This window comes from Oncorhynchus clarkii, chromosome 2 (assembly GCF_045791955.1).
Source record: "Oncorhynchus clarkii lewisi isolate Uvic-CL-2024 chromosome 2, UVic_Ocla_1.0, whole genome shotgun sequence".
In the NCBI taxonomy this organism is placed as follows: Eukaryota; Metazoa; Chordata; class Actinopteri; order Salmoniformes; family Salmonidae; genus Oncorhynchus; species Oncorhynchus clarkii.
In genome coordinates this window covers 91,053,621-91,069,056 of record NC_092148.1, presented here as the reverse complement: position 1 = coordinate 91,069,056, position 15,436 = coordinate 91,053,621, and the positions used below count along the sequence as shown (strand labels likewise).

Genomic DNA, 15,436 nt, shown 5'->3' with positions numbered 1-15,436 from the left:
AACCTACGGAATGACTGCTGGATGACTATCAAGCCTCGCCTCATTGCTCTGAGTGATGGGGAGCTGACAGAACCCTGCTGTGTGACCCTCTGATCTACAGATCCCAGTCTCCTGATCCCTCCTGGCATTACTCAGGGGTTTGTGTGTGTGTATGTGTGTGAGAGAGTGTGTGTGTGTATGTGTGTGTGTGTGTGTGTGTCTGTCTGTATGTGTGTGACACAAGGATCCCTCCTGTCATTACTCAGGGGAGAGGGGGAGACTGGTGTCCCGCAGGGCGCTGTGGTGCTCCGCTCCTCTCTGCTCCGCTCGCTGTCCTCTGAAGGTCAGCGTTTAAAACAGCAGCAGAAGCCCCGTTTGTCTGTCTGTCCGGGATGGGGATGAGGAGAGGGAGGGAGCCGTATCTCTGTGAACCTGCTGACTGAACAGGCTCCTCACCGTACACTGCCCTTATCTCCTCCTCCAGAAGCACAGCAGCCTGATATGGTCTTGTGTTCCACTCCTTTCCTCCTCCTCTCATCCCAGCTACACTAACGTCCCTCCAACACTGACCTTCGTCAATGATGAAGAGTGCTGGATATAAGCCAAGTGCACCCACGTGTGTGTGTGTGTTTGTATGGGTGTGTGTGTGTGTGTCTGGACAAGTATTGCCACTGTGTAGTATAGCCACTGTGTAGTATAGCCACTGTGTAGTATAGCCACTGTGTAGTATAGCCACTACGTAGTATAGCCACTGTGCAGTATAGCCACTGTGTAGTATAGCCACTGTGTAGTATAGCCACTGTGCAGTATAGCCACTGTGTAGTATAGCCACTGTGTAGTATAGTCACTGTGTAGTATAGCCACTGTGCAGTATAACCACTGTGTAGTATAGTCACTGTGCGGTATAGTCACTGTGCGGTATAGTCACTGTGTGTATAGTCACTGTGTGTATACCCACTGTGTAGTATAGTCACTGTGTAGTATAGTCACTGTGTAGTATAGCCACTGTGTAGTATAGTCACTGTGTAGTATAGCCACTGTGTAGTATTGTCACTGTGTATAGCCACTGTGTAATATAGCATAGCCACTGTGTAGTATAGCCACTGTGTAGTATAGCCACTGTGTAGTATAGTCACCGTGTAGTATAGCCACTACGTAGTATAGCCACTGTGTAGTAGTCACTTTGTAGTATAGCCACTGTGCAGTATAGCCACTGTGTAGTATAGTCACTGTGCAGTATAGTCACTGTGCAGTATAGCCACTGTGTAGTATAGCATAGCCACTGTGTAGTATTGTCAATGTGTAGCATAGCCACTGTGTATTATAGCATAACCACTGTGTAGTATAGTCACTGTGCAGTATAGCCACTGTGCAGTATAGTCACTGTGTGTATAGTCACTGTGTATATACCCACTGTGTAGTATAGTCACTGTGTAGTATAGCCACTGTGTAGTATAGCCACTGTGTAGTATAGTCACTTTGTAGTATAGTCAATGTGTAGTATAGCCACTGTGTAGTACAGCCACTGTGTAGTATTGTCACTGTGTAGTATAGCCACTGTGTAATATAGCATAGCCACTGTGTAGTATAGCCACTGTGTAGTATAGCCACTGTGTAGTATAGTCACCGTGTAGTATAGCCACTACGTAGTAGTCACTGTGCAGTATAGCCACTGTGTAGTATAGCCACTGTGTAGTATAGCCACGGTGTAGTATAGCCATTGTGTAGTATAGCCACTGTGTAGTATAGCCACTGTGTAGTATAGTCACTGTGTAGTATAGCCACTGTGTAGTATAGTCATTGTGTAGTATAGCCACTGTGTAGTATAGCAACTGTGTAGTAGTCACTTTGTAGTATAGCCACTGTGTAATATAGCATAGCCACTGTGTAGTATAGTCACTGTGTGGTATAGCCACTATGTAGTATAGTCACTGTGCAGTATAGTCACTGTGCAGTAAAGCCACTGTGTAGTATAGCATAGCCACTGTGTAGTATAGCATAGTCACTGTGTAGTATAGCCACGGTGCAGTATAGCCACTGTGAAGTATAGCCACTGTGTAGTATAGCATAGCCACTGTGTAGTATAGCATAGCCACTGTGTAGTATAGTCATTGTGTAGTATAGTCACTGTGCAGTATAGCCACTGTGTAGTATAGCATAGCCACTGTGTAGTATTGTCAATGTGTAGCATAGCCACTGTGTATTATAGCATAGCCACTGTGTAGTATAGTCACTGTGCAGTATAGCCACTGTGCAGTATAGTCACTGTGTGTATAGTCACTGTGTATATACCCACTGTGTAGTATAGCCACTGTGTAGTATAGTCACTTTGTAGTATAGTCACTGTGTGTATAGTCAATGTGTAGTATAGCCACTGTGTAGTACAGCCACTGTGTAGTATTGTCACTGTGTAGTATAGCCACTGTGTAATATAGCATAGCCACTGTGTAGTATAGCCACTGTGTAGTATAGCCAATGTGTAGTATAGTCACCGTGTAGTATAGCCACTACGTAGTAGTCACTGTGCAGTATAGCCACTGTGTAGTATAGCCACGGTGTAGTATAGCCATTGTGTAGTATAGCCACTGTGTAGTATAGCCACTGTGTAGTATAGTCACTGTGTAGTATAGCCACTGTGTAGTATAGTCATTGTGTAGTATAGCCACTGTGTAGTATAGCAACTGTGTAGTAGTCACTTTGTAGTATAGCCACTGTGTAATATAGCATAGCCACTGTGTAGTATAGTCACTGTGTAGTATAGCCACTATGTAGTATAGTCACTGTGCAGTATAGTCACTGTGCAGTATAGCCACTGTGTAGTATAGCATAGCCACTGTGTAGTATAGCATAGCCACTGTGTAGTATAGCCACGGTGTAGTATAGCCACTGTGCAGTATAGCATAGCCACTGTGTAGTATAGCATAGCCACTGTGTAGTATAGCCACTGTGTAGTATAGTCATTGTGTAGTATAGTCACTGTGCAGTATAGCCACTGTGTAGTATAGCATAGCCACTGTGTAGTATTGTCAATGTGTAGCATAGCCACTGTGTATTATAGCATAGCCACTGTGTAGTATAGTCACTGTGCAATATAGCCACTGTGCAGTATAGTCACTGTGTGTATAGTCACTGTGTATATACCCACTGTGTAGTATAGTCACTGTGTGGTATAGCCACTGTGTAGTATAGCCACTGTGTAGTATAGTCACTTTGTAGTATAGTCACTGTGTGTATAGTCAATGTGTAGTATAGCCACTGTGTAGTACAGCCACTGTGTAGTATTGTCACTGTGTAGTATAGCCACTGTGTAATATAGCATAGCCACTGTGTAGTATAGCCACTGTGTAGTATAGCCACTGTGTAGTATAGTCACCGTGTAGTATAGCCACTACGTAGTAGTCACTGTGCAGTATAGTCACTGTGCAGTATAGCCACTGTGTAGTATAGCATAGCCACTGTGTAGTACTGCCACTGTGTAGTATAGCCACTGTGTAGTATAGTCACGGTGTAGCATAGCCACGGTGTAGTATAGTCATTGTGTAGTATAGCCACTGTGTAGTATAGTCACTGTGTAGTATAGCCACTGTGTAGTATAGTCATTGTGTAGTATAGCCACTGTGTAGTATAGCAACTGTGTAGTAGTCACTTTGTAATATAACATAGCCACTGTGTAGTTTAGTCACTGTGTAGTATAGCCACTATGTAGTATAGTCACTGTGCAGTATAGTCACTGTGCAGTATAGCCACTGTGTAGTATAGCATAGCCACTGTGTAGTATAGCATAGCCACTGTGTAGTATAGCCACGGGTAGTATAGCCACTGTGCAGTATAGCCACTGTGTAGTATGGCATAGCCACTGTGTAGTATAGCCACTGTGTAGTATAGTCATTGTGCAGTATAGTCACTGTGTAGTATAGCCACTGTGTAGTATAGCCACTGTGTAGTATAGCCACTGTGTAGTATAGCCACTGTGTAGTATAGCCACAGTGTAGTATAGTCACTGTGTAGTATAGCCACTGTGTAGTATAGTCACTGTACTGTCATGCAATAACTATATCTGTGGCCTTTAAAGTCTAATCTGACTAGCAATCACAGCAATTATGAAACTGTAGTCTGATAGAATGCAGGATTTCTTCACAAATGGTATACATACTGTATATAGTCATTGTCTGATGAAAACCTTGTAACTACATGTTTTGCCAATTATCTAACCTCAATGTACTCTGAACATTTCATGTCTTTAGAATCAAGAACATTCAAAATAGCTTCTAAATGGTCATAATTCTATATTCGTTGATGGAAAACATGTTTTTTCTTGTCTTTTCTCTTTGAAAAGTTGATGTTTTGGCGATTGAATGTTTGGGTCAGACTGTGATGATATGAGCTGCAGTGGCAGCAGAGCATCCTGGTTAAAAACCACCTGATGAAGCTAACACTCTGTTTCACTTCACAAGGAATAGTAAAGATGAGCGCAGCGGTCGGTCTGCTTTCACCCAGCTAGGAGCAGAGCACCTTACCTCGTGAAAGAAGGCTGAAGCCAGGAACACTGCTGATTGGCCGAGCCACTTACTGACTCCACTCTTCAGCAGGGGCTTGTAGAAGTGGCTTTGGGAGAGAGAGAGGGAGCAACACAGGAGGAAGCATATCAAACACCTCATGGCAGCTACCAGCTCACAAATCCCCAATACATCCTCAATACATTTCTGCTCAGTATCAACCTCCATTCCACTGATTCCGTACCACTGAATCATTTATAGGATCTCAATGTTAACATACAGTATACTATGTATAGAATACATTGCATCTACTCACCGAAGGCACCATTTGTGTACTGGAATATTCCAGTTTTGCCAAAAGTATGTGATGGTCTCAGAGTTCCTGCAAGAAAGGGAAAAGTCTCCTAGTCATGTGAAGTGATGTATTTTACAGTGGTACATGCTATTGATATTTTACTTGTGTACATCTCAAATGATCACTTCTCCCTCTTAGTAACATACTGGCAATAAACAATGGAACGTAAGAAAACAGACTGTATTCATTTCACCTACCACCAGTCTCTGTAAAACTCTCGGTCTCCAAATTGCAGCAGCTCAGCAATAAAGTTCAAGGACGAGTGGAAGAACCAGTAGAAGAATATCAACCAGAGAAGATGATTGGGCACCTGATGGGAGAGAGAAGACAGGGGAATAATACTGTGTCCAGGACAACATAAAACAACAGTAGAACAACGGAACGGCCCAATACAATGTTTATGTCATATCTCTCAAGGCCCAAGGTTACTATCAACCATGTTACCATGACCGCATTACCCCGGTGTTCTCTTGTGTACTCACGGCTAGTCTGAGTAGACGCTCCATCATCATAGGCAGGTCCATATCCTACAGGATCAGGATCAATGAAGAAAGAGAGATTGTATTGATAGAGAAGAATAGTGAAAAAATCTTTAAATGTAAATCACAAATGTCCCAGTAATCCTACTTTACCTCCAATGGCTTCATAGAACTCTGAATAATGGGTATCATCCACTGGAGGCAAATAAGAGACCGATGAGGTGAATAAACAGCACAAATCATAAATAAAATGAGGTGCTTATTCTCAATAAATACATGTAGTCACTATACATAAGTCAATGTCAGGAGAAAACATACCTGCTGTGTTAATCCCACCAATAACTGGGTGAAGAACAGCTGGGAAGACAGATGATTTGTTTACTTAGCATTTCTCCTCTAAATCAAACAAAGATACTGTGTGTGTGTGTGTGTGTGTGTGTGTGTGTGTGTGTGTGTGTGTGTGTGTGTGTGTGTGTGTGTAGGAAAAACGCTGTCTGCCTTTTATCTTTGGATAAGTCTTGGGACCAGAGTGCACATCTCCACAGTCGACCAATAACCAAGCTAATCTTCTAATGGAGGTCCAGAGAAATTCACAATGGAGCTTGACATTGTTAAATAAGATACTTCTATTTGTTCTATCCATGTTTGCTGTAGATGACTGTGTCAGATCGTATTGAAGAGAATAGATCTGATGTTTGCTGTAGATGACTGTGTCAGATCGTATTGAAGAGAATAGATCTGATGTTTGCTGTAGATGACTGTGTCAGATCGTATTGAAGAGAATAGATCTGATGTTTCTGTAGATGACTGTGTCAGATCGTATTGAAGAGAATAGATCTGATCTGATGTTTGCTGTAGATGACTGTGTCAGATCGTATTGAAGAGAATAGATCTGATGTTTGCTGTAGATGACTGTGTCAGATTGTATTGAAGAGAATAGATCTGATGTTTCTGTAGATGACTGTGTCAGATCGTATTGAAGAGAATAGATCTGATCTGATGTTTGCTGTAGATGACTGTGTCAGATCGTATTGAAGAGAATAGATCTGATGTTTGCTGTAGATGACTGTGTCAGATTGTATTGAAGAGAATAGATCTGATGTTTGCTGTAGATGACTGTGTCAGATCGTATTGAAGAGAATAGATCTGATGTTTGCTGTAGATGACTGTGTCAGATCGTATTGAAGAGAATAGATCTGATGTTTCTGTAGATGACTGTGTCAGATCGTATTGAAGAGAATAGATCTGATCTGATGTTTGCTGTAGATGACTGTGTCAGATCGTATTGAAGAGAATAGATCTGATGTTTTCTGTAGATGACTGTGTCAGATCGTATTGAAGAGAATAGATCTGATGTTTGCTGTAGATGACTGTGTCAGATCGTATTGAAGAGAATAGATCTGATGTTTTCTGTAGATGACTGTGTCAGATCGTATTGAAGAGAATAGATCTGATCTGATGTTTGCTGTAGATGACTGTGTCAGATCGTATTGAAGAGAATAGATCTGATGTTTGCTGTAGATGACTGTGTCAGATCGTATTGAAGAGAATAGATCTGATGTTTGCTGTAGATGACTGTGTCAGATCGTATTGAAGAGAATAGATCTGATCTGATATTTGCTGTAGATGACTGTGTCAGATCGTATTGAAGAGAATAGATCTGATCTGATATTTGCTGTAGATGACTGTGTCAGATCGTATTGAAGAGAATAGATCTGATGTTTGCTGTAGATGACTGTGTCAGATCGTATTGAAGAGAATAGATCTGATGTTTGCTGTAGATGACTGTGTCAGATCGTATTGAAGAGAATAGATCTGATGTTTGCTGTAGATGACTGTGTCAGATCGTATTGAAGAGAATAGATCTGATCTGATATTTGCTGTAGATGACTGTGTCAGATCATATTGAAGAGAATAGATCTGATGTTTGCTGTAGATGACTGTGTCAGATCGTATTGAAGAGAATAGATCTGATGTTTGCTGTAGATGACTGTGTCAGATCGTATTGAAGAGAATAGATCTGATGTTTTCTGTAGATGACTGTGTCAGATCGTATTGAAGAGAATAGATCTGATGTTTGCTGTAGATGACTGTGTCAGATTATATTGAAGAGAATAGATCTGATGTTTCTGTATCTCTAGAATGTGCTCCTTCACATGGGGCTAAACAGGAAGTTGTACATCTTATTTTATACTCATAGCACAACATTGGGAAATAACCAGTAGGACAAAGCCGTGATAACATCAACTGTTCAATCTAGTTTACAGAGTATAAAGCAGCGTACTAACAAACCAATGCAGAAAGGGTGATTGGGGACAGAACTCACCATCTCAAAAAGCCTCCTTAGCAGGAAGCTCATTCGAATCCGTGGAGACCGGGGGAAGTTTAATTCATAGCAGAGGGTTGGTGCAAAAACAAAATAATACAAATCTAAAAACACAAGAGAGATTAGAAAGAAAGAGGGGAGTGAGATAAATTAGAAAGAGAGAGAGAAAGAGAAAGAGAAAAAGAGAGGAGATAGAGAAAGAGAAAAAGAGAGAGGGGAGAGAGAGAGAGAGAGAGCAAGAGGAGAGAAAGAGAGAGTATTATTATAGTCTGATATAGCTCCAGTAGCAGGCTACAGCAGGATAGGTTGAGGCAGCAGTGATAAGAGTGGGGTCTGCTACAGCAGGACCTGGGTTCAAATACATGCATTTGACAATTTGTTATTTAAATAGGTTCTGTGTATTTGAGTATTTTCAAACACAGCCGAAAACAAGTACTTAAAACAAATATTTTAATGGTTATTTGTAAAAACCAAATAGTCGACCAAGTTGTATTTTAAAGTATTTTCTAATACTATTTCAGATTATATTTTCAAAAACATGGGTTAAATGCATGGGAGTGTATTTGAGTATCTCCAAATATATTAAAATACTTGTTTTTTCAAATAAAAGTTATCTGAATACTTGTTTTGAAACGTTATTGAAATACCTGAAATTGTATTTGAACCCAGGTCTTGGTCTACCTGGGATGGAATGTCCAATCTCTACTGACCTCTGAGGGTGACATTTCCAGGATAGGAGACCTGATAATCCTGTCCACTTTCCCTAGACCGCGGTATAGAGGAACCTGTAGAGGAGAGTACTAGCCATGTTAAGTCAGCAATTAAACATATATGATTCTCACAGTCACAATCACTCTACTTAGAGAACAGCTTCTTGTGTACAGTCAACCAGCAGGTGGCAGTGCAGCAGTTAAGGAGCGATGTGGATTGTAGTATTATGTGTGTGTGTGTGTTAATGTTTATGTGTACATTTTCACCAACAGGAAAACGGTTTCCATTAAGGGTACATATACAAACACTCAGCATCGCCGCCTATGAAAAATTAGGTCACAGTTGCCATTTCCGTGGAGGCGAGTCAGAAATCTCATTATTAAGCCCTTTATTAGTAGTCAAAGGTCAGTGTAGAACCCAGGTGACACAAACTCTCTAGACAAAGCAACTCTGGGAGTCAAAGGTCAGTGTAGAACCTAGGTGACACAAATTCTCTAGACAAAGCAACTCTGGGAGTCAAAGGTCAACGTAGAACCCAGGTGACGCAAACTCTGTAGACAAAGCATCTCTGGGAGTCAAAGGTCAGTGTAGAACCTAGGTGACACAAACTCTCTAGAAAACGCAACTATGGGAGTCGTCACAGTAGAGCTTATAGGATGAGGGTGAGGGAGCGGGCCAGGCTACGGGCTTTAGCATGGGGCATAGAGGACTGTGGAGACTGAGGACTTACATGAGAGGGAGCGGGCCAGGCTGCGGGCTTTAGCATGGGGCATAGAGGACTGTGGAGACTGAGGACTTACATGAGAGGGACCGGGCCAGGCTACGGGCTTTAGCATGGGGCATAGAGGACTGTGGAGACTGAGGACTTACATGAGAGGGACCGGGCCAGGCTACGGGCTTTAGCACGAGGCATAGAGGACTGTGGAGATTGAGGACTTACATGAGAGGGACCGGGCCAGGCTACGGGCTTTAGCATGGGGCATAGAGGACTGTGGAGACTGAGGACTTACATGAGAGGGACCGGGCCAGGCTACGGGCTTTAGCACGGGGCATAGAGGACTGTGGAGACTGAGGACTTACATGAGAGGGACCGGGCCAGGCTACAGGCTTTAGCATGGGGCATAGAGGACTGTGGAGACTGAGGACTTACATGAGAGGGAGCGGGCCAGGCTACGGGCTTTAGCATGGCTCATCTCTCTACACCACTTGTTCACATCTTTGTAGGAGTAGAGCTTCAGGAAGAGGACGGTGTACACTCCCAGAGCAGACGCTCCACCCACTGAGGACAAGGAAAATGTGCAATGTTAAATATCAGCAATATTTGCCGTTAGAATTCACAGTCAATCCTATTAAGGGTTGTATGCACAACAGTACAATACATATTATCCATTAAATGGAGTTAATGATGTGGGTGTGGGTGGTTGTAAATGATCTTGATGTGTAGTAGCACAGTGCGTTATGTAGTATATTTAAGCAATAAGGCCTGAGGTGGTGTTGTATATGAATCCATATACCACGGCTAAGGGCTGTCCTTAGGCTGTGCGTGGATACAGCCTTTAGCCGTGGTATATTGGCCATATATAACAAACCCCCGAGGTGCCTTGCTATTATAAACTGGTTACCAACATAATTAGAACAGTAAAAATAGATGTTTTGTCAGACCTGTGGTATACGGTCTGATATACCACGGCTGTCAGCCAATCAGAATTCAGGGCTCGAACCACACAGTTTATAATATAGTACAGTCAACTTGAGGTATTCAACATGCATATCACACTGTAGAACAGAAAAGAATGAAACCCTCTGATTCCCAGTTAGCGAAGACATTATCTTTGATGTGTAGTTAACAAACAGGCCCTAACAAGAAGCTGAGGAATGCTGCCCACCTGGTTCTATCCATATATGTCAACAGTTACAACACTCACCATCCTCTCCTCGTCTATCACACAAGATGAACGACTGGGAACACAAAGTCCACTCACTTTGAACCAACTACCAGCGCTACCGCCCGAGGTCCAGGGAAACCTGGCAAGGCCCCCAGGTCATTCTAACAGACTAGTACTGCTTTATCAACAGCGGCCATATGCTGCATGGAAATGGGCCGTGCTGGTTACCTAGTAGATGGCATGGGCACAGAGAGAGAAAGACAGAGACTGTCTCCCTCGCCAAGAGGAGCATCCGTGGCCCTCTCCCCTGACCTTGATGTATAAACAGTAGCTCTGCATGAGGTACACGAGACAGATGGTACATCTTTGTCCGTTCCCGTGGCGACGGCAGATGAGGAGAGAGAAAGACTTTCAGGTAAGGAAGGATACTGTAGCTACGCAGTCAACGTCCAGGGAAAGATGATCTGATTTGTGAGAGGTAAAATTAAGATCTTAAAGACACTAAGACACAAGACCTTCCTATTCTCCTCTAAGAGGAATGATTACTAAAAACTCATGACTGTAGCTTCACCTTTGTCTTTATGCGTGTACAGATGTAGGATCTTAATTTGAGCCAGTTTGCTACAGTAGGAAAATAATCCTGCAGCAAAAGGAAATTATTATTATTATGTGGACATTTGTGTAGGTGTTGATCCATTTTTCATAAGGGAAAATCAAGTCTGAAATGCCAAAGTGGAAATGACAAACTTCAGAAATACACAAGTTATACATTTCCTTTATTGCAGGAAAATTCTCCAGCAAAAGGGTGAACAAACTAAGATCCTACATTTGTAAATATGAAACTGTGGGTATAGAACAACATCACAGACAGTTAATATCATCTTGTGGTTGTGGTCAGTTTCCTAAGTTCTGAGACATGTGTAGCCATGAGAGGCTCAGTTAGCTGTTGTATGTCACCAGATGCCATGCTGGCTAGCAACCAGCTTGATGAAGACAGGCAGAGCTGACCTGACATTGACCTGTCTCTCAGCCACTCCTCTTTTGGCCTCATATCCACCTCACTCCTTACTTCCTCTCCCTGTGAGCCAACTGGGACTGATCAAACACTGCCCAACTGATTCCCTTCAGATAAAATCACATACTTGGATAATATAATACTACAGTAACTACACATTAATGACCAACTAGATAATATAATACTACATTAACTACACATTAATGACCAACTGGATAATATAATACTACATGAACTACACATTAACTAAACTAATAGTGAAGACACACTAACTAAACTAATAGTGAAGACACAGAGACACACTAACTAAACTAATAGTGAAGACACACAGAGACACACTAACTAAACTAATAGTGAAGACACACTAACTAAACTAATAGTGAAGACACAGAGACACACTAACTAAACTAATAGTGAAGACACAGAGACACACTAACTAAACTAATAGTGAAGACACAGAGACACACTAACTAAACTAATAGTGAAGACACAGAGACACACTAACTAAACTAATAGTGAAGACACAGAGACACACTAACTAAACTAATAGTGAAGACACAGAGACACACTAACTAAACTAATAGTGAAGACACACAGAGACACACTAACTAAACTAATAGTGAAGACACAGAGACACACTAACTAAACTAATAGTGAAGACACAGAGACACACTAACTAAACTAATAGTGAAGACACACAGAGACACACTAACTAAACTAATAGTGAAGACACAGAGACACACTAACTAAACTAATAGTGAAGACACAGAGACACACTAACTAAACTAATAGTGAACACACAGAGACACACTAACTATACTAATAGTGAAGACACACAGAGACACACTAACTAAACTAATAGTGAAGACACAGAGACACACTAACTAAACTAATAGTGAAGACACACAGAGACACACTAACTAAACTAATAGTGAAGACACACAGAGACACACTAACTAAACTAATAGTGAAGACACACTAACTAAACTAATAGTGAAGACACACTAACTAAACTAATAGTGAAGACAGAGACACACTAACTAAACTAATAGTGAAGACACAGAGACACACTAACTAAACTAATAGTGAAGACACAGAGACACACTAACTAAACTAATAGTGAAGACACACAGAGACACACTAACTAAACTAATAGTGAAGACACACTAACTAAACTAATAGTGAAGACACAGAGACACACTAACTATACTAATAGTGAAGACAGAGACACACTAACTAAACTAATAGTGAAGACAGAGACACACTAACTAAACTAATAGTGAAGACACAGAGACACACTAACTAAATTAATAGTGAAGACAGAGACACACTAACTAAACTAATAGTGAAGACACACAGAGACACACTAACTAAACTTAGAGTGAAGACACAGAGACACACTAACTAAACTAATAGTGAAGACAGAGACACACTAACTAAACTAATAGTGAAGACACAGAGACACACTAACTAAACTAATAGTGAAGACACACAGAGACACACTAACTAAACTAATAGTGAAGACACAGAGACACACTAACTAAACTAATAGTGAAGACACACAGAGACACACTAACTAAACTAATAGTGAAGACACAGAGACACACTAACTAAACTAATAGTGAAGACACACTAACTAAACTAATAGTGAAGACAGAGACACACTAACTAAACTAATAGTGAAGACACACTAACTAATAGTGAAGACACACAGAGACACACTAACTAAACTAATAGTGAAGACACAGAGACACACTAACTAAACTAATAGTGAAGACACAGAGACACACTAACTAAAATAATAGTGAAGACACAGAGACACACTAACTAAACTAATAGTGAAGACACACTAACTAATAGTGAAGACACACAGAGACACACTAACTAAACTAATAGTGAAGACAGAGACACACTAACTAATAGTGAAGACACACAGAGACACACTAACTAAACTAATAGTGAAGACACAGGGACACACTAACTAAACTAATAGTGAAGGCACACAGAGACACACTAACTAAACTAATAGTGAAGACACACTAACTAATAGTAAAGACACAGAGACACACTAACTAAACTAATAGTGAAGACACACTAACTAATAGTGAAGACACACAGAGACACACTAACTAAACTAATAGTGAAGACACAGAGACACACTAACTAAACTAATAGTGAAGACAGAGAGACACACTAACTAAACTAATAGTGAAGACACACTAACTAATAGTGAAGACACACAGAGACACACTAACTAAACTAATAGTGAAGACAGAGACACACTAACTAAACTAATAGTGAAGACACACAGAGACACACTAACTAAACTAATAGTGAAGACACAGAGACACACTAACTAAACTAATAGTGAAGACACAGAGACACACTAACTAAACTAATAGTGAACACACAGAGACACACTAACTATACTAATAGTGAAGACACACAGAGACACACTAACTAAACTAATAGTGAAGACACACAGAGACACATTAACTAAACTAATAGTGAAGACACAGAGAGACACACTAACTAAACTAATAGTGAAGACACACAGAGACACACTAACTAATAGTGAAGACACAGAGACACACTAACTAATAGTGAAGACACAGAGACACACTAACTAAATTAATAGTGAAGACACACAGAGACACACTAACTAAACTAATAGTGAAGACACAGAGAGACACACTAACTAAACTAATAGTGAAGACACACAGAGACACACTAACTAAACTAATAGTGAAGACACAGAGACACACTAACTAATAGTGAAGACACACAGAGACACACTAACTAAATTAATAGTGAAGACACACAGAGACACACTAACTAAACTAATAGTGAAGACACACAGAGACACACTAACTAAACTAATAGTGAAGACACAGAGAGACACACTAACTAAACTAATAGTGAAGACACACAGAGACACACTAACTAAACTAATAGTGAAGACACAGAGACACACTAACTAATAGTGAAGACACACAGAGACACACTAACTAAATTAATAGTGAAGACACACAGAGACACACTAACTAAACTAATAGTGAAGACACACAGAGACACACTAACTAAACTAATAGTGAAGACACAGAGACACACTAACTAAACTAATAGTGAAGACACAGAGACACACTAACTAATAGTGAAGACACACAGAGACACACTAACTAAATTAATAGTGAAGACACACAGAGACACACTAACTAAACTAATAGTGAAGACACACAGAGACACACTAACTAAACTAATAGTGAAGACACAGAGAGACACACTAACTAAACTAATAGTGAAGACACACAGAGACACACTAACTAAACTAATAGTGAAGACACAGAGACACACTAACTAATAGTGAAGACACACAGAGACACACTAACTAAATTAATAGTGAAGACACACAGAGACACACTAACTAAACTAATAGTGAAGACACACAGAGACACACTAACTAAACTAATAGTGAAGACACAGAGACACACTAACTAAACTAATAGTGAAGACACAGAGACACACTAACTAATAGTGAAGACACACAGAGACACACTAACTAAATTAATAGTGAAGACACACAGAGACACACTAACTAAACTAATAGTGAAGACACACAGAGACACACTAACTAAACTAATAGTGAAGACACAGAGACACACTAACTAAATTAATAGTGAAGACACAGAGACACAGTAACTAAACTAATAGTGAAGACACAGAGACACACTAACTAAACTAATAGTGAAGACACAGAGACACACTAACTAAATTAATAGTGAAGACACAGAGACACACTAACTAAACTAATAGTGAAGACACAGAGACACACTAACTAAACTAATAGTGAAGACACAGAGACACACTAACTAAATTAATAGTGAAGACACAGAGACACACTAACTAAACTAATAGTGAAGACACAGAGACACACTAACTAAATTAATAGTGAAGACACAGAGACACACTAACTAAATTAATAGTGAAGACACACTAACTAAACTAATAGTGAAGACACAGAGACACACTAACTAAATTAATAGTGAAGACACAGAGACACACTAACTAAACTAATAGTGAAGACACACTAACTAAACTAATAGTGAAGACACACTAACTAATAGTGAAGACACAGAGACACACTAACTAAACTAATAGTGAAGACACACTAACTAATAGTGAAGACACA

The 15,436-nt window shown here is 40.4% G+C and overlaps 1 protein-coding gene across 1 annotated transcript in view; it reads right to left on the bottom strand.

Moving 5' to 3' along the window:
• LOC139376131 (diacylglycerol O-acyltransferase 1-like) overlaps window positions 1-15,436 on the bottom strand; it is a 36,917-nt gene that overhangs the window by 4,105 nt on the left and 17,376 nt on the right. Inside the window, exons 7-15 of the mRNA XM_071118354.1 lie at window positions 9,497-9,625; window positions 8,346-8,420; window positions 7,636-7,739; window positions 5,628-5,666; window positions 5,463-5,504; window positions 5,313-5,357; window positions 5,028-5,140; window positions 4,792-4,857; window positions 4,497-4,584 (exon numbers count right to left, since the gene is read on the bottom strand). Coding sequence (XP_070974455.1) covers window positions 4,497-4,584; window positions 4,792-4,857; window positions 5,028-5,140; window positions 5,313-5,357; window positions 5,463-5,504; window positions 5,628-5,666; window positions 7,636-7,739; window positions 8,346-8,420; window positions 9,497-9,625 — 701 coding nt within the window. The remainder of the gene's footprint in view (window positions 1-4,496; window positions 4,585-4,791; window positions 4,858-5,027; window positions 5,141-5,312; window positions 5,358-5,462; window positions 5,505-5,627; window positions 5,667-7,635; window positions 7,740-8,345; window positions 8,421-9,496; window positions 9,626-15,436) is intronic.